The sequence below is a fragment of the Saimiri boliviensis genome, chromosome 11 (genome assembly GCF_048565385.1).
Source record: "Saimiri boliviensis isolate mSaiBol1 chromosome 11, mSaiBol1.pri, whole genome shotgun sequence".
NCBI classification, from domain to species: domain Eukaryota; kingdom Metazoa; phylum Chordata; class Mammalia; order Primates; family Cebidae; genus Saimiri; species Saimiri boliviensis.
Genome location: NC_133459.1, coordinates 11,144,088 through 11,161,877, shown reverse-complemented (window position 1 = coordinate 11,161,877; position 17,790 = coordinate 11,144,088). Strand labels below are relative to the sequence as shown.

At 56.5% G+C, this 17,790-nt stretch overlaps 1 protein-coding gene across 2 annotated transcripts in view; it reads right to left on the bottom strand.

Annotated features, from left to right (window-relative positions):
* The window catches only part of TNFRSF1B (TNF receptor superfamily member 1B), a 45,110-nt gene extending 33,575 nt beyond the window's left edge, over nt 1–11,535 (bottom strand). For both annotated transcript variants that reach the window (XM_074380073.1, XM_003936014.4), the window contains exon 1: nt 11,327–11,535. In XM_074380073.1, coding sequence (XP_074236174.1) covers nt 11,327–11,404 — 78 coding nt within the window. In that variant the 5' untranslated portion in view covers nt 11,405–11,535. The remainder of the gene's footprint in view (nt 1–11,326) is intronic.
* Nucleotides 11,536–17,790: the final 6,255 nt, after the last annotated feature.

Below are 17,790 nucleotides of genomic sequence, written 5' to 3'. Positions count from 1 at the left end.
TCTACTCAGACCCAACCAGTTTTGGGGTCTGGCATCTCTATTCTGCCCAGACCCAACCAGTTTTTGGTTAATTATTGGTTCCCCTGTGCCTCCCCCAACGTTGACACCCTCATACGAGTGCTGAGCCAGACACGTGGGCTTTGATCACAGTTGAGCCATTCCCCCACCTCCGCTTTGTCATCTATAAGATGGGGACAGAAACAGTGCCCCCTTAACAGGGCTTTATGATTCATGAAGTCAGCATGTGTGGCGTGCTTGGTGCCGTGACCGTGGCTGGCAGTGGTAAGAGCTCAGTGTCACCCATGTTTCTGCTACTCATTGCCCTGTACACAACAGCCAGCACACGGCCCACAGCTGCCATCTCATAGACGCCAAATTGCTCAACACAAGCAGTTTTCATTTCCAGTTAGTTGAAATGAGCTGCAGCTAGCATGAGAACTGAGCAGGAAATTGACTTACAAACAGAGGGGGTGGCGTCCTCAGAATGGCAGACTGAGTGCCAGTGTTCAGATCTCCACCACCTCATCGGAGGGTGGTGTTTGCCTCCATCTACATCTCAGGTGTAACCCATTTCACACCTGAGATGAGCAACCAGCCCTGCCCAGTCTGCTGCCCAACCCAGCTGGGGTAACCAGCCAGCAGTGACCAGGACCGGGCTGGCCCTGTGACTGACCGCCAAAGCTCCAGGGACTCCTAGGGCTGACACTGACCAGAATCAGTCCACTGGGGCCGGGCGCAGTGGCTCATGCCTGTAATCCCAGCACCTTGGGAGGCTGATGCGGGTGGATCACCTGAGCTCAGGAGTTCAAGATCGGCCTGGCTAACATGGCGAAACACCATCTCTACTTAAAACAATACAAAAAATTAGCCAGGTGTGGTGGCACACGACTGTAGTTCCAGCTTCTTGGGAGGCTGAGGTGGGAGAATCACTTGAACCCAGGAGGCGGAGGTTGCAAGGAGCTGAGATCACGCCACTGCACTTCAGCCTGGGCAACAGAGCGAGTCCCCATCTCAAAAGAAAAAAAGAAAAAAAAAAAAACAGAATTGGTCCATTGGGCTCAGGCTGGGCAGAGCTAGAGCCAGAGGGGCCTCATGTTGCAAAAAGTCATGGAGAAAGTGTCCTTCTCTCCTCCTGTGTCCCCACCCTACATCCGTGGTCCAGTCCAAAGGCTGCCTCCTCCTCCCTCCAGCCTCTCGCTCTTTCCTTCCTACTCTCTGCTTCTTTACCAACCCAGAGCTGTCACCTGAACCACGGCGACAGCCTCCTCATGGGCCTCCCTGCCTCCAGTCTCTCCATCTCATCTGTGCTTCACACCGAGGCCACGGTGATCTCTGCCCTGTCATTCTCTTGCTCAAAAATTATAATGGCTCCCCACTGCCTCAGCTCCTGATAGGAGGGGTGTGTGGGGGCTGAGAGCACGGACTCTGGAATAAAGATGCTGGCTTGAATCCACACTCCTTTCCCCCTCAGCAGGCAGCCTTGAGGACAGTTGTTTTTAAATAAAGGAGTTCATAGACCTCAGTCTTTTCATCTGTAGAATGGATTAATAAAGGCACATACCTCCTGGGGCCAATGGGGAGATTCAATAACACACGTAAAGTGTTTAGAAAATTCCTCCCAAATTATAGTTGCTACGGTTTTCTCAATGTAATTGTTATTACTACCTCCATAAACTGGCCCTAAACTTACAGCCTCATGTGCTGCTATCACTGGCCCCAAATAACCTTGGGTTCTGGCTGGGACAGGACAGTCTAACATTGTCCTCTCTTTCTTTCTCTCTTTCTTTCTTTCTTTTTTTTTTTTTGAGACAGCATCTCGTTCTGTCACCCAGACTGGAATGCAGTGGTGCAATCTTGCCTCACTGCAACCTCCGCCTCCTGGGTTCAAGCAATTCTCGTGCCTCAGCCTCCCAACTAACTGGGACTACAGGTGCATACCACCATACCTGGCTATTTTTTTTCTTTAGTAGAGACGGGGTTCCACCATGTTGGCCAGGCTGGTTTCAAACTCCTAACCTCAAGTAATCGGCTCACCTTGGCCTCCCAAAGTACTGGGATTACAGGTGTGAGCCACTGTGCCCGGCCACACCTCCCTCCCCACACTATTCTCCCAGCTGGAGCTGCTCATCCTAAACCCACCTGCCCTTCAGGGCTCAGCAGTTAGAAGGTTCCCTGTGTGGGCCTGGAGGAGGGCAGAATCAGGAAGGCGACAAGAAATGACCAGGGCAGTGACCAAAGGACCAAGCCAGGTCAGGAAGGAAGTTGAGCTGTGGGGTGGGAGGGGTGATGTCTAGGGAGAATGGGATACCGGACAGGGGCTGAGGGAGCCGGAGGGCAGGACAGGACGGAACAGGATTAGGGGCTTGTGAGGCTCAGGACAGGAGAGCAGGAGCTGCTGGTGGGACCACAGGAGCCTGGGGCCTCTGGGAGTTGCAGTCAGAAACCGGGGCTGCGTCAGCGGGAGGCAGGACCAGCAGGGGCATCCAGGGCACAGGTGGGAGTCCTGCTAACTACAGCAAAGGGCCAGAGCCCTTCCCCAGAGGATCGCAATCAAGTCCACAGCTGGGCCACACCTGCGCCTTCCGAGCCGGGTGACACGGTCATGCCATCTGCACTCTACTCCCTGCCTAAAGCCACTTACTCCTGCTGGGGCCAGGGAGGTCCTTGCTCATCTCAAGTGACAGCTGAGGCTTCCAAGGTTCATAGAGGAGAAGGCCAAAATCTCCCGGAAGCAGAGGCCGAGGCAGGACGAGGCCTTGGACCCCTGACTCCCAGCCCCGGGCCCCGTCCACTCCCACAGCCTCTGGCCTTGTTCCTAAGACATTCTCAAAGTCCTCCCACTGACAGCTTGGAAGATGTCCTCCCTCCTCCCTCCTCCCTCCTCCCTCCTCCCTCCTCCCTCCTCCCTCCTCCCTCCTCCCTCCTCCCTCCTCCCTATCCACAGCCTGCCTGCCTGCAAATCCCCTCCCGCTCTGCTCTCCCCGCCCCCGCACTGATGCTCGGAACCTGTGGCCACATCAGCCTCACTAGTGCAGGGCCAGGCTCACACTGAAGCAGAGGGCAGGCTGCTGTTCAGACAGCAAAGGAAAGCAAACAATCCCCTGGGGACCTCTGCGCTACCTCCCGTCAGAGTGTCGGGGTCACACCCGAGCCCCAGCTCCCAAGGGACCCACAGAGCAGAGATCTGCAAGGCCTCTCAAGGAGCCAGTGCGCCTGAAAGAGATTCACCCTGCAGCCCTCGTATCAGGCGACACGGGCTGTTTTCCCAGCAGAACATGGCCAGTAGCATCCGCCACAGACAGATGGGGGCTGAGAAGGGGCTCTGCAGCCTCCCCTCCCAACACCCGACATTTGCTGTGAACTAGCCGGCTAACAGGTCTCCTGAATCCGAAACAGAATCAATAATCTAGCAATCATGAACCTCCAGGGTGACGATGGCCAACAAGAAGACATTCCTTCTTCTGTAAAGAAGAAATGGAGTCCGAGCACAGTGGCTCACGCCTGTAATTCCACAACTTTTTGAGGTCAGATCACTTGAGGTCAGGAGTATAAGACCAGCCTGGCCAACATGGTGAAACCCCATCTCTACTAAAAATACAAAAAGTAGCCGGGTGTGGTGGTGCATGCATGTAATCCCGGTTACTCGGGAGGCTGAGGCTAGAGAATAGCTTGAACCTGGGAGGCAGAGGTTGCAGTGAGCTGGGATTGTGCCACTAACTCCAGCCTGGACAACAGAGCCAGACTCCATCAAAAAAAAGAAGAAAGAAGAAGGAGGAGGAGGAGGAGGAGGAGGGAGGAGGAGGAGGAGGGAGGAGGAGGAGGGAGGAGGAGGAGGGAAGAGGAGGAGGGAGGAGGAAGAGGAGGGAGGAAGAGGGAGGAGGAAGAGGAGGGAGGAGGAGGGAGGAGGAAGAGGAGGGAGGAGGAGGAAGAGGAGGGAGGAGGAGGAGGAAGAGGAGGGAGGAGGAGGAGGGAGGAGGGAGGAGGAAGAGGAGGGAGGAGGAAGAGGAGGGAGGAGGAGGAAGAGGAGGGAGGAGGAGGAGGAGGGAGGAGGAAGAGGAGGGAGGAGGAGGAGGAGGGAGGAGGAGGAGGGAGGAGGAAGAGGAGGGAGGAGGAGGAGGAGGGAGGAGGAAGAGGAGGGAGGAGGAGGAGGAGGGAGGAGGAGGAGGAGGGAGGAGGAAGAGGAGGGAGGAGGAGGAGGAGGGAGGAGGAGGAGGGAGAAGGAAGAGGAGGGAGGAGGAGGAGGAGGGAGGAGGAGGAGGAGGAGGAAGAGGAGGGAGGAGGAGGAGGAGGGAGGAGGAAGAGGAGAGGAGGAGGAGGAGGAGGGAGGAGGAGGAGGCAGGAGGAGGAGAAGGTAGGGGAGGAGGAGGAGGAGGTAGGGGAGGAGGAAGAAGGAGGAGGAGGAGGGAGGGGGAGGAGGAGGAATACGGAGGAGGAGGAGAAAGTGGGGGAGGAGGAGGGAGGAGGAGGGAGGAGGAGGAGGAAGAAGGAGGAGGAGGGAGGGGGAGGAGGAGGAGCAGAAAGAGGAGGAGGAAAAAAGAAAGAGGAGAAAAGAAGAAGGAGGACGAAGAGGAGGAGGAGAAGAAGGAGGAGGGAAAGAGAAGAAGAAGAGGAGGAAGAGGAAGAAGAAATGGAGTCTCAGAGACACAGGGTGGCTTGTCACAGCCCACAGGAAAGAAAGGCTGATAGATACAAGGGCAGGGCTGGAGCCTGGGGATGCACTGCCAACTCTCCCCCGCCCTCCCCCCGCCCTCCCCCCGCCCTCCCCCTGCCCTCCTCCTGCCCTCCCCCCGCCCTCCTCCTGTCCTCCCCCCGCCCTCCTCCTGCTCTCCCCCTGCACACTTGGGGCTCACGCTTGGGGCAGAAGTAAATTCTCTTCCAGACGCCCATCAGAAAACAGACACTTCCACCTCCAGGGCTCACAGCCAAGTACCTCAAACCACAGTGACATCATTGCCACCTGTGACATCACTAACTGCGTGCCACAGTGGAAATAAGTCCCGGAGAGGTGGGCCCTGAGCGTCAGAGCCCCAGTCCTGCAGTCAGCTGCTTGGCAGAAGGAATCAAGGCCCAAAGCCCTAGGCCGGGGAGGGGCAGGACTCAGAACCAGGGCACAGCAGCCTGAGCCCGTTACAGCGACAGAGGGCTTCTTTCAGGAAAACGCCCTCCCTGCCCAAGGCTTCCTCGAACCTGTCTGTGGGTTCCCTGACAGCAGGCCCTGCAGCACCTGACCACAGTGAGGACTTTCCCACAGTGTGGGGAAGAGGAAAGGATCGATCTCCTGAACTTGAAAAGGAGCCACCACCTAGGTACCAAGGGGCAGAGAGGCAGGACATCCACAAACCCCAGTTCTGCCTAAGGAGCTCCACCATGTCCTTGACGAAGGCTGAAAGGCAGTGTGAATTCCTGATGCCCTGAGGCCTGAGTCAGAAAGTCATTCCACGCAAAGCAAGCGAGATTGAGGTCAGCAAGGAGAGAAGCTAGAGAACCAGGATACTGACAGTGAGGAGTCCTGGGTTCTCCTTCCCGGGGACTTTTAGATTCCCCACTCACTCTGTGGCCTTGGTCAAGCACAGTCAAAACTGACACTTCCCCAGTATTCTAGAAAAGCACTGGAACCAGTGCTGCTGGGTTTCATAGACAGGGATGCTTAGGCCCAGAGTGGGTAAGTAACCCAAGCAAGGTAGCACAGCGAGCCAGCGACAGTGCTCAGATGGGAACTCTGATCTCCCAACACCCAGGTCAGCGCTCCTTCCTCGGAGCCCTGCTGGGTCGGAGGCAGGGAAAGGGACAGCATGACGTCAGAAGAGCCTCCACAGGACATTCCCTTCTCAGGGTCACAAGTAAACAGAACCTTCAGCAGCACAGGGGCTGGAGATGGAGGAGGTTTTGGAGACCTTCCCGTGCCCATTTTGCAAGCTGAAGCCTTGCGTACCCTCTCTGTGCTTCACCAAATGTACCCCTCACTCACCCCGAAAACACACAGCACCTGTTACTGTCTAAAAAAAGGTGGCAAAGGGAGGGGAGGTGATGTCCTGACCCCCCAGCTTTTGCCACAATATAATGTCCTGAGACCAGGCCGTCAAGTGGTGGGTAGGGGAGGCCCAGCCAGGGGGCATCAGGGCAGAAGCGTAGACAGGAAAAGGCAGGGAGGAGAGAAGCTGCCTTCTCAGATGACGGACAGCAAAGGCGCTTAGACAGGAACTCCGGGCAACTGCAGGGCTGCCAGCCAAGCTTCCGGGCCCCAGGGCTCAGAGCAGAGAGTCTGACTCCGCAGGGGTCCCTGCCTAAGCCTGAGCACCTCCCCATGGCCCAGAGAGCCGGGTCAGACCTGCAAAGCCACCAAGGGCTCAAATCGCTGCCAGTGAGCCCAGAAGGCACTTTGAATCCTGGCAGCTAGTACGTGAGGCTAGGATGACTCCCATTTTACAGATAAGAACACAGAGGCTCCCAGGGGCAGAAAGCCTGGCCAAGGTGGCAGAGTCGGTGAATGGCAGAGCGAGGACTTGAGGCTTATCTGATTCGGAGGCCTGGGTCTGTCCCCAGAGTCACCAGCACTGCTTTCCCGTGCCCAGACGAGGGTCCAGAACTGGCAGCGACAGCATCTCTCCTTCGTTCCTGTTCACCCTATGGCACCCCAAACCCCAGCTTCCCTCCTTACCTGCTTCTGGGCACATCACATGCATTCTGGGGTCCTGAGTCACCGCCAGTGGGTGGCCCCATCCTTAACTACACACTTGGGATGTCGGGGGTTGAACAATTTGGGGAGATAGGACCCCTATCCTCAGCAGACCCCATTCAATGGGAAGCGGAGCCCAGAAAAAATATCCTAAGAGATGGAGGCAGACAGAACCCCTGCCACCACTCACTTTCCAAACCCTCCTGTCTCCTCATCTGTGAAACAGGACATTATCAAGGTGAAGGTCAGGTAATGTTTTCTGAATACTTACTACGGGCCAGGCACTGTCCTAGCCAGTGGTTCTCAACCAGAGGCAATCCCCCGACTCCAAAGGATACTTAGCAATATCTGGAGATTTTTGTCACCAGGGAGGGTGGCACTACTGCCATTCGGTAAGGAGAGGCCAGGGATGCTGCTAAACATCCTACAGCTCACGGGACAGTCCCACAACAAAGAATTACATGTCAAGGGCGCTGAGATTGAAAAACCCTATTCTAGGCAAGGGTCTACTGTAGGGCATGGGTCCCTGTCCTCCAGGTACTTATATTCTTGTTGGAAGACACAATAAAAGTGAAAGAAATAGAATAGGTCAAGAGTGTTATACAAGAAAACATAGCAGGTCGGGGAGTGAGAGTGCCTGGCAGGAAGGGGCTACAGGCAGGACGGTCCATTTCAGCAGAAGGAAATGAGATAAGGAGACCAAGGGACACCAGTGGGAGGAGCACCGGAGGGGCGGGGAAAGCAAGCGCAAAGGCCCTGGGGCAGGTGTGTGTGCAGCACAACTGGGAACAGAAAAGCACGGCTTAAAAGTGAGAACGGGCCAGGTGCAGTGGCTCATGGTTGTAATTCCAGCATGTTGGGAGGCTGAGGTGGATCACTTGAGGATCACTTGGTGCTCGCTTCGGCAACACATATACTAAGATTGGAACCAGGGATCACTTGAGGTCAGGGATTCAAGACCAACCTGGGCAACATGGTGAAACCCCATCTCTACTAAAAATAAAATTAAAAAAAAAGTAGTCAGGCATGGTGATGCACGCCTCATAGTCCCAGCTTCTCTGGAGGCTGAGGCAGGAGAATCATTTGAATCCGAGAGGCAGATGGAGGCCGCAGTCGGCCGAGGGGTTGCCACTGCACTCCAACCGGAGCAACAGAGCAGGACTCCGTCTCGAAAGTAAGAACTGAGTTAGTGTAGAGTCGGATGTAACATACACGCCGTGGCTCCGGCAAAACTCCTCCCCTTCCCCCACACACCAGTCCTGGCTACTCCTCCAGGAAGCGTTGCGTGGTAAGGGCCATAAAGCGCCACCCAGTCCTGGAGAGGGACAGTGCTACAGGGAGCCACTGTGCCAGGCGCCAGGATCACAGGGCCACCTCTGACACAAGAATGCCCGGCAGGTTCTCAGCCGTTCACACCCATGGCCCTGTGACAAGGGCCAGGCAGGGAATACTTGCCATATCAACGATGAGAATCTAGGCTTACTGGCTCAGCCAAGGTCACAGGGGCAATTGGGGTAGAGCCCAGGTCTGTGAGGTCTGTGACGTATTGGCAGTGTAGCTCCTGGAGAGCTGGAGCTGGAGTCATCTCGAGGTCCCCAGAGCCAGGCACTGGGCTGGGCTTAGAGTAAGTGTGTCCCCGAACTTTGGGGGAATGAATGAATGAATGAATGGCCCCGCTTCAGGGTGCCTGGCCACCTACCCATTGCCCTCTGAAGAGGTGCCTGACCATCAGACCACACCCTCAGTCAACACATAGGCTCCCCGCTGGGATCTGAGGCAGAGGGCAAAGAAACAGAGATATGGTGGAAGGAGGGAAGAGCCCCCAGGGCCAGCAGGAGCCACAGATCACCCAACTCCTCTGCAATGTCCAGCCTGGGAGCCCTCAACCTCTCCTCTAAGCCAAACTGGCCCCAGACCCTGGGTGAAGAGGAGGCAAACAGCTACACCTCAGTATCAAGACTTCCAGGGGTAGCTGGGCCAGGCCCAGCAGGCAGAGACCCCTCATCCTCCTCCCCAGACAGCCCAAGCCCTGCTCATCCCCATCAGAGGGCACCAAGCGCTCACCTACCACCAGCTTTACTGGCATTTATTTGTCAAATGAATAAATGACTAAACGAATATATGATACTTTCCACACCAGCTGGCAAATACGACTTTTAAATGGGGCAAAAGTGAGTCAGCTGCATCCACGGCCAGCTCAGGTCTCCTGGGGGCTCCCTCTGCAGCTCAGTTGACATCCATCCTGAGAACCCACTGTGTGTGAGGGCCCAGCTGGGAGCAGGAGTGCAGATGCGGGCACTGGGAAGGGCAGTGAGAGGAGACCTGCATTCAAATCCCACCCCCAGCTCCCCAGCCCCCCAGTTCTGTGATCCTGGGACATGCCATCACCTCTCTGGGCCTCAGTTTCCACATCTCTAAAGAAGAACGGCACCACCCACCTCTTGGGAGTTGTTGCAAGGGAGGTGTCAGAGCAATTCTGTGACAAAGTACCAAGCACAGCGTCTGGTGCTTAGTGGGTGTTCAGAAATCAGGAGCTATTGCGATGCTGCTAATGAGAAGGAGGAGGAGACCCGGCCCTCAAGGCACCTTTTATCCATTGAGGGGAATGAAACACAACTAGAATAAAAAGCAGAATGCAATCTGTCCTCAAAGGGAGCAAAAGGCCCAGGCAGCTGAAAGATCAAATTCAGCTGAGAAAGAGGAAGAGCTTTCCCGGAGAGAGTGGAATTTACAGAAGGCCTTGAAGGACATAGGTAAGGAGTGTCCCTTGGAGAAGGCATGGCACGGACAATGCTTTTTCCACAATGACAGCCACGATGACCATCATGGGTTCCACAGGGGCCGGGGCGTACATGTGCAGACAAATGGGAGGAAGGACTCAGGTACCTTACTCTGGCCTGGGATCTCCAGGGGAGCTTCTGCCTCCACCACTGGGAGCCGCAGGAGGCTCCCCAGGCAAGCAGAGAGGTGCCTCATGCTTGAAAAGGGTCTCTCTGCCGAGGGTCAGCGGGAAGAGGGGTCAGGGCCAGGAGACCAGCTACAAGGCTGCGACAAGAGTCCAGGTGGGGTAGGGGGAGCAGGGAGGAGGAAGGAATCTGAGCTGCCGCAGGAGCTCGTCAGGAGGGGAAGGAAGGTGGGGGGAAACCCCTTCCACCTACTCCAGGACTGCAGCCTGGTGTGCTGCAGAGCCCTGTGCCTGCCAGCTCTCTCCCATCAGGGGGCTCACATGACCCAAGAGCTCACCCAAGCAGGCCTGAGCTCAGTGGCGGGAAGACCCCCTCTGAGGCCAGAGTCTATGGCATGACCCCAAAGTCAAACTGGGGACCATGGTCGTCCCCATTCACTCTTGGCCTAGAGTGGGGACTCTCCTGACCCAAAGGCCACCCGGGACTTCCTCTGGGGCAGCTCCCCAGGACCCACTCCCGACACCCACTGTGGATGAGTCAATTCTAGTCTGGCAGCCCCCATCCCCCACCCACAAGAACTGGACTCTTCGGCCTCAGATCAATGAGCCACCTTATGTCACTACAGAAGCCAATGCCACCTCTCACCTTCCTCCCAGGTCAAGATGTCAGATGGGGCAGCGGGGCCATGTGTCCATTAGGGGCAGCTCTGAGGAAGGATGAACACCCACCTCCCTCACAGCTTCCGCACAGGGGCCAAAGGCAGGAGAGGTCGGTCCCCTTTGGAGGAAGAGCTTTCCCACGCCCTTCCATGAAAACACAAGTTTTCTGAGCCCCATGTCCTTCTCTGAAAAATGGGGTTATCTTATTTTACCAAACCATGGAGACAGTCAAAACATGGGGTTATCCTACGTTACCAGACCAGGAGACAGTCAAAAAAAGGCAAAGAGTGCACAGTCCCTTGCAGACCCGCTGCTATTGCGGCAGTGATGTTCACGTTGAATGGCAGCCCTAGGGTTTCTGCTGTTTCCATTTTCCTGGGGCCCCGGGAGACCTCATTTGCCTTGCTCGATTACCAGCACGGACCTCCCTCGCCTCCCCTGTCCCCAGAGGCCACAGAGAACAGACTCTGCAGTGGCACCCGGACGCATCCGGAGAGGGCGGGCAGGCAGCTCGCCATCCCTCTGCGCCCTCAGTGGGCCTGGTACACACCCGGGGCCTGCTCTTGAGACACATGACCCTGGTATTTCTAAGAAATCGGAAAACCGTCGCCCAAAGGAGGAGGAAGTCTTCTAAAGAGGGTACCCGGCGTGGGCAGTGGGGCAGCGCCCCGGCGCAGCCCCTTCTCCTCCGCGTGGGAGGGAAGAGCTGTCGCAGTAGTCGCCTGGGTGAGGGAAGAGGGGTCCCGGGTCCAGCGGTGGTCTGCCCAGGGCCCGCTGCTCAGCGCCAAACGCCCCGGCCTGCGCTCGCGGAGGAACCAGGATGCACCCCAGTCACTACGCGGAAGGGGCTTCAGGGGCCAGGGTTGCTCCCCGAGCGCACGTGTGCCGGGTCCGGGGTCGCTGGCGGGTCTCCAGAGGCGCGCGGCGCGTGTCTGATGCAGATGGAGAGCGGCGACTCGGACCCCCAACCTCCCAGCCCGTGACGGCGCCCCGGGAGAGCGCGGCCCGGGCACCCGAGGGCTGCGCACCAGCCGGGTGGGCATGCGGGGCGGCTTGTCCCCCCAGGGGCCGCGCGAGTCACCCACCTTGGTGGGCAAGGCGTGTCCCGCGGCCCAGAGCTGCAGTCCGACGGCCAGAGCCGCCCAGACGGCGGCGGGCGCCATGGGTGCGGGGGGTCCGGCTGCCCCCTGCCCTCGCGCCCTCGCAGCCCGGCGCCTTCTCTCCAGGCTCCGCTGCGCTCACCAGCCGGCGACTGAAAGCGAAAGCCGAGCCCCAGCGGGCGAGAGGCCAGGTGGGGAGGGGCGGGGAGGGGCGGGGAGGGGCGGGGAGGGGCGGGGCAAGCGGCCTTGGGCACGCCTCCTCCGCCAGCTGATGAGCCTCCCACCCGACCACACCAGCATGCCCCATACCTCCACCGTCCCTCCCAGCACTCGAGTGACCCCTCTGCCTCCTCCTGTCATCCCCTCCACTTCGTCATCATTCCCAGTGCGAGCCAGGAGACCCCCGGCCGTGATCTCCACCTGCCCGGCCTCCACCTGCCCTCCCAGCTCCCACAGGTTCCTTTGTCCCTTGAGGGTGAGGCACTAATTTGGAAAAACATCCCCCAAAGCTGACACCTGCTCTAGGCGAACCAAGAGAATTCTAGATCATTCACTCATTTAGACTCTATTTTAAATATATTTAATTCTTATTTTTTAATTTTTTTAGAGACAGGGTCTCACTCTGTCACCCATAGCTCACTGCAGCCTCGGGCTCCTGGGCTCAAGTGATCCTCCCTCCTCAGCCTTCCGAGTAGCTGGGACTCCAGGCTCGGGCCACCCTGCCCAGCTGATTTTGTATTTTTTTGTAGAGACGGGATTTCGCCATGTTGCCCAGGCTGGTTTTGAACTCCTGAGCTCAAGAGCTCTTCCCACCCTCAAGTGGTCTTCCTGCCTCTGGCCTCCCAAAGTGCTGGGATTATAGGTGTGAGCCACTGCACCCGGCCTGTTTAGACTCTAGATCCAGACCATCTGGGTCTGAATCTCTGAACTGACCTCATGAGACTACTCCAAACGTTTAAAGATATGTAATATACATAATGCAGTCTGTACTTTATATATACTTAAGTAAATGTGTATAATATAAAAAATATATATTATATATCTAAATATTATTTGTATATATTTTATATATAATAAATATGTATTATATTAAAATGCCTGTTATATATATATATATATATATATATATATATATGAAACAATAGGCATTTTTTTTTTCTTTAGACAGTCTCACTCTGTCGCCCAGGCTGGAGTGCAGTGGTGCAATATAGGCTCACTGCAGCCACTGCCTGCTGGGTTCAAGCAATTCCGTCTCAGCCTCCTGAGTAGCTGGGATTACAGGTGCCCGCCACCACAACCTGCTAATTTTTGTATTTTTTAGTAGAGATTTCACCATGTTGGCCAGGATGGTCTCAATATCCTGACTTCATGATCTGCACACCTCGGCCTCCCAAAGTGCTGGGATTACAGGGGTGAGCCACCGTGCCCAGCCAGGCATTTATAAATCTTGGTTGTTGTTACTGCTCTGCATGTCTTCATTTATCCTTCAACACGCACCCAGCCCTCCTCAGAGTGACGGGACTCTGCGCTTCCCTGCTCAGGCCTCTGGTCCAGGCAGCGGATGGATGGAACAGAGGCTGGGAGAGAATGTCACCTGGGAAGCTGTGGGGCCCTGAGGGGCTGCTGAGACTAAGGCTGGGAAGGCTGGCTCCCTAGGATTTACACCATGACGGAGCACCCATTCCACCTGCAATCTGTCCCCCCAACCCCACTTTGAGTGCTAGCCCTAATACAGGACCAGTCCTGTGTGGCCAGAGCACATTCCTCCAGCCCTGGATTACTGGGGAGTCCTAGCCCCCAGCACATAGGGAATTTCTAAGGGTTGGAGTTGGCTGGGTGGCAGGAGGTGATTCTGTTCCCCGTTTCCTCACTGCAGGCTGCCTGAAGAGGTACAGGGACCCTTGCTCTGGGCCACCAGCCCCACAGTGGAGGCTGCAGGGATGGTGCTTCTAGGTGCTGAGTGAGAAACTGGGAAGTGACTCTTGGGGATGGAAAACCCCACCTCCTGACCAGGAGTCTGGGAAATCACCTGGTTGCCACATGTTTCTATGACATGGGGTACGCTGAGGGTGTGGCTGGTATGACCCACAGCCTTAACTCTGCAGAGAGAATCAGCCACCGGACAGGCATGCAGAATTCTTCTGGCCCTTACAAGAATTATCTGGGAGCAGCTCCGAGAACTCCCTGATCCCTAAGAGAGAGCCGAAGGCAGGAGGGAGATGTCCCCTGGTGGAAGCAGGGGACAGTAGTTCTCTCTAGTTGTCCCCCACACACCTCAAGACCAATGGGTCTAACAGACTCACCCCACAGCCGGCTCACCCTGCTCGTTTCCCCATTCCAGTGATCCTAGTGAATAGCACATCACTTTCTGAAGGCAGAGCTCCTCCCGGGCCTGGGTCCTGTCCTGAGAGCGAATTCAGAATTCTCCCCTTCTCCAGGCCAACCCAGGCTTGGGGGCAGGGGACTTCTCTCTGAACTCTTCGAAGTGCTGTTCTTGACTCCTAGAGGGTCAGGCCCAGGTGTGAGGGTTTGGGAAGGAAAGGACACAGTGTTCCATGGCAGCCTACGTTGTCACCCAGCTGGCACTGGGGTCTTGGGGGACAGTTTCCAGCTCATTCTCTCTGGGGTTCTTGCGCAGGTGTCTTGGAGACTTTCTTATTGGCTCCGCTGGCCATGGCTTCCCAGCACCAGAAGTGCTGGCACCTCCTGCTGGCCACAATTCACCACCTCCCCTTCAGCTCCCGCAGGATGGTGTCCTCCAGTACAGCAAGCTCCTCCTGCTGAGGCCACCTTCCTTACTAGGAAGTACTTTGGGATGCAGATGGCCAGGCTGGCCTCCTCCCTGGGGTCTGTGGTTGCCCTGCCCTTTGCTGCACACCTATAGCAGCCCAGCCGACTCTCCATGCACCCTGGCTCGCTCCAGCAATGCCAGCTCAGGCCCATCCAGCCACAGGCTCCTTTATTGAGTACCTATTGTATACCAGCCCAGGAGTGCTGGGGACTCAGCAGTGGACAAAATAGACAAGAATCTCCCATCTGTGTTATGGTCCTTCAACTCCTGGGATACGAAGTTCCCCAATGGGTCCCTTGCATCCCCTCCCGCTTGTAGCCCAAGATAAGAGGAAGTACCCTCTCCTCTCTAAAGGGCAGCAGGCAGCACTCAGCACAAGGCTGACTCCTTCCTCCAAATCCTCTCTCTTAGCTTCTCCAACCCCACATCTTGTTTAGGCTGGGGGTGGCGATGGCCAATTCTGGCCAAACCACTTCGTATCTCCATTTGACCTGCACATGTCGTCCGAGACTTTCTCTTCAAGGTCAGGAACGGATCTTCACACTCATCATATCGTACCTGCCACTGAGGAATCTGGTAAAGCTCAGTGCCAGCAGAGGCAGCATGGAGGGCCTGGACCCTTTCCTTCTGCCCCATAGCCCAGCCCTGGCTCTACCTCTCACCCGGGATGCTCTGGGCCTCCCGATGAGGCGCTGGCCTTTGGGCTCTGTCCCGGCATCTGCCCCTCCATGCAGTGGTCAGGCCACGCCCAGGCCTGCAAAGCATCGTCCCCTCATACCACTCTCCTGGCCCAGGAATTCTCAACGCAGAGGTCATTTTGCCCCCTCTCCCATCCCAGTACATTTGGCAATGTCTGGAGACATTTTGGGTGGTCACAGCTGCAGGGCGCAGGGAGAGGTGCTGCTGGCACCTGGTGGGTAGAGGCCAGGGATTCTGCCGAATGCCCCGCAGCGCTCAGGACAGCCTCCTCACAGAGAATTATCCAGCCCAAATTGTCCAGAATGCCCAGGTTGAGAAGCAGCCTATCCCATAACTCCCCACGGCCCTCAGAACTGAGTTCAGCCTCCTCCAGCAGACACTGAAGGCCTCCATGTCCTGGCCCAGTCGGCCTGCCCAGCAGACCCCCCCCCCAGGACCCTAGCTCCACACGCTAACTTCCTGGGCATCCAGGGCAACCCTGAGCTCCCACCTCCATGCCTTTGCCCAGGCGGGTTCCTCGGCCTGAGGGGTCTTTTCCTCTGTTTGCCTGGTGATCACCTACTTCTCCTTCCAGTCACAGCCCCACTCCTTGCTCTTCCGCAAAACCACCCTCGAGCACACCCCACCCAGCAAGCCGAGCAGGATAACATGATATATCTACAGACTGTTAGCAAAACACTCACTCCGGTATTAGTCGCTTACATGGCCCTAGCCTCTCTTAGTAATTGTGATACCAGCGGTTATGGAAAGATGTTTGACACACGCTGCCTTGTACCAGGTGAGGAGCAAGCCTTACGGTATGCTTATCTGGCTAGTACGGGGTACAGTGGGTTCAGACCGAGTTTGGTGGCCTCTCCATAGCCAAGGAGCTCTGAGCACGGCGCCCCTCACACTGCTGGACTGTGTGATTCCCGAGGGTGGGGACTTGCCTCGTCCCCCTCTATTTCCCTGGATTGAGCCCCTTCGTGTGCATCTCCTCTGTGTTCTGGCCCAGGACATACCTAACAGGAGGGGCCTGATAACGTTGAAGTGAACAAGGACGGAATACAGGACGAAGGGTATGCAGGAGGCGATGAAGGGATGAAATGAGTGAATGAATGAATGAATGAATGAGTACATAGATGTCCAGGTCCAGGCTCGGGAACCCAGTCCAGCCCAATCGCTCCCAGGCCCTACGGACCCAACCCAGACTCCCAAGTCATGCATCTGGTAAGCTCCCAGCCCCACAGTGCAGAAAAGTCCCCATTTGCTCCCTGTTGACAACACACAGACTTCCAGCAGAGATGGGACTGTTGGCCTTCAGGTCCCCACTCAGGGGCGGCATGTGCTGAATCTGAATTCTTGGCCGGTTGCTCCCTGAAGCTTTTTCTCACTTCGTAGCTCAGTCTACAGCCCTCAGAGGGCCCCCTGCCATCTCCCGTCCCAACAGGTTGATGACCGAGCTCCTGCAAGTGAGGGTGGAAGAAGGCGGGGCTGCGGCAGGCCACATGTGCAAGGGCACCTAGTCTGTCTACTGACAGTGATTGAACACCTACTGTGTGCCTATACTGACAGTTATTGAACACCTACTGTGTGCCGGACATTCTAGTGGACCTTTTAGAGGAGTGGGTTTTCAGCTTCAGCCAGCATAAGAATCATCTGCAAGGCTTGTGAAACATGCAGAGTCCTGGGCCCCACGCCCATGTCTGTTGAGAGTCTGATGATCTGGCTTTTTAATGGACCCCTTGGTGACTGAGGGGCAACTGTTGAGAAACCATACAGAGGGTTGAGGTGCAGCAGGTGTTGTGTGTGGCTGAGGGCGGTTTGGAAGGCTGAGCTGTGGTTGTGCTGGGGGGAAGGTTTCCACCACGGCGAGGTCTCCATGCAATATTCTTTTTTGGAGTGAGCGTTCAGAGCCAGCCACAAAGCCACCTCCTTCTGACCTGGCCTTGGGTCCCAGTGGGAATCTGTCTTGCAGGGTTGCTTGGACGGCGGGAACCCTGCTCCTTCCCCACCAAGGCTGGCCCAAAGCCAGGGCAAGCGGCCTTTCCCTGTCCCTCTGTCCTGCTCATCTCAGCACCCTGAATGTGCCGGGCCAGCCCCTTGATGACTCATGTCCTAAAATCACGAACAGGAAGCAGCATTTGGTGTTAGCCACAGCCTTAAAACTGCCTGCCTCATCTGGCCCTCCCACCTGCCCTCCTCCCTTCCCCGGCGCCACATCTTGGGCTGAGCTGGCCAAACTGTGCTGTGGGCTGCGGGCCAAACTATTTCTGTGGACCAAGAAACACCCGCTCATGTCCCCACCTCCTTCCAAACAAGAGCAGGGCCTTGGGGTGCAGCTCTCCCTCACGCCCAGCACTCAAAGAGGACCACAGGCAAAGCTTCAGGCTGCCTCCTCCCCTTGCTTCACTGAAACCTCCCTGTTCTGAGTGGCCTCTTCCCAGGACTCACCCCCAGAATCAGTCCCAGACCTTCTGGAGAAGACCCTTGGTTTCTAAACCCAGCAAGCGGGACCAGCTAAGACTCAGGAATCCCCATTCTAGCCCCCTTCCTGTGCGACCTTGGGCCAGTGCCCACCCCTCTCTGGGCTTTGGCATCCTCATCGGTAACATGAGGAGCGGATTTCAGGGGAGGCAGGCTGGTTTCACCCTGTATACCAGCTGCGCTTGGTGGTGGTTGCCTAGGGCTCTGTGACAGGGACTCTGAGGCTGGATGTGGGCTCTACAAGAAAGGACTCAGGAGGGAGCAGCCAGGCATGTCTTGGGCAGGAAGGGGCTGGCCTCAGCACAAGCACCTGGCCTTTGCCATCTCTCGATTAGACGTAGTGTCCTTCTTGTCCTGAAGTTGTGTACAGTGAGGTGCAGATGTGTGGGGCGCAGCAGGGCTAGGCTTGATTCCAAACCCTTATCTTTATTGGCACAAGCCAGGTCTTGGCTGACCTGTAGGAATGACTGCCCAGGCAGATGGGTGCAGAGTT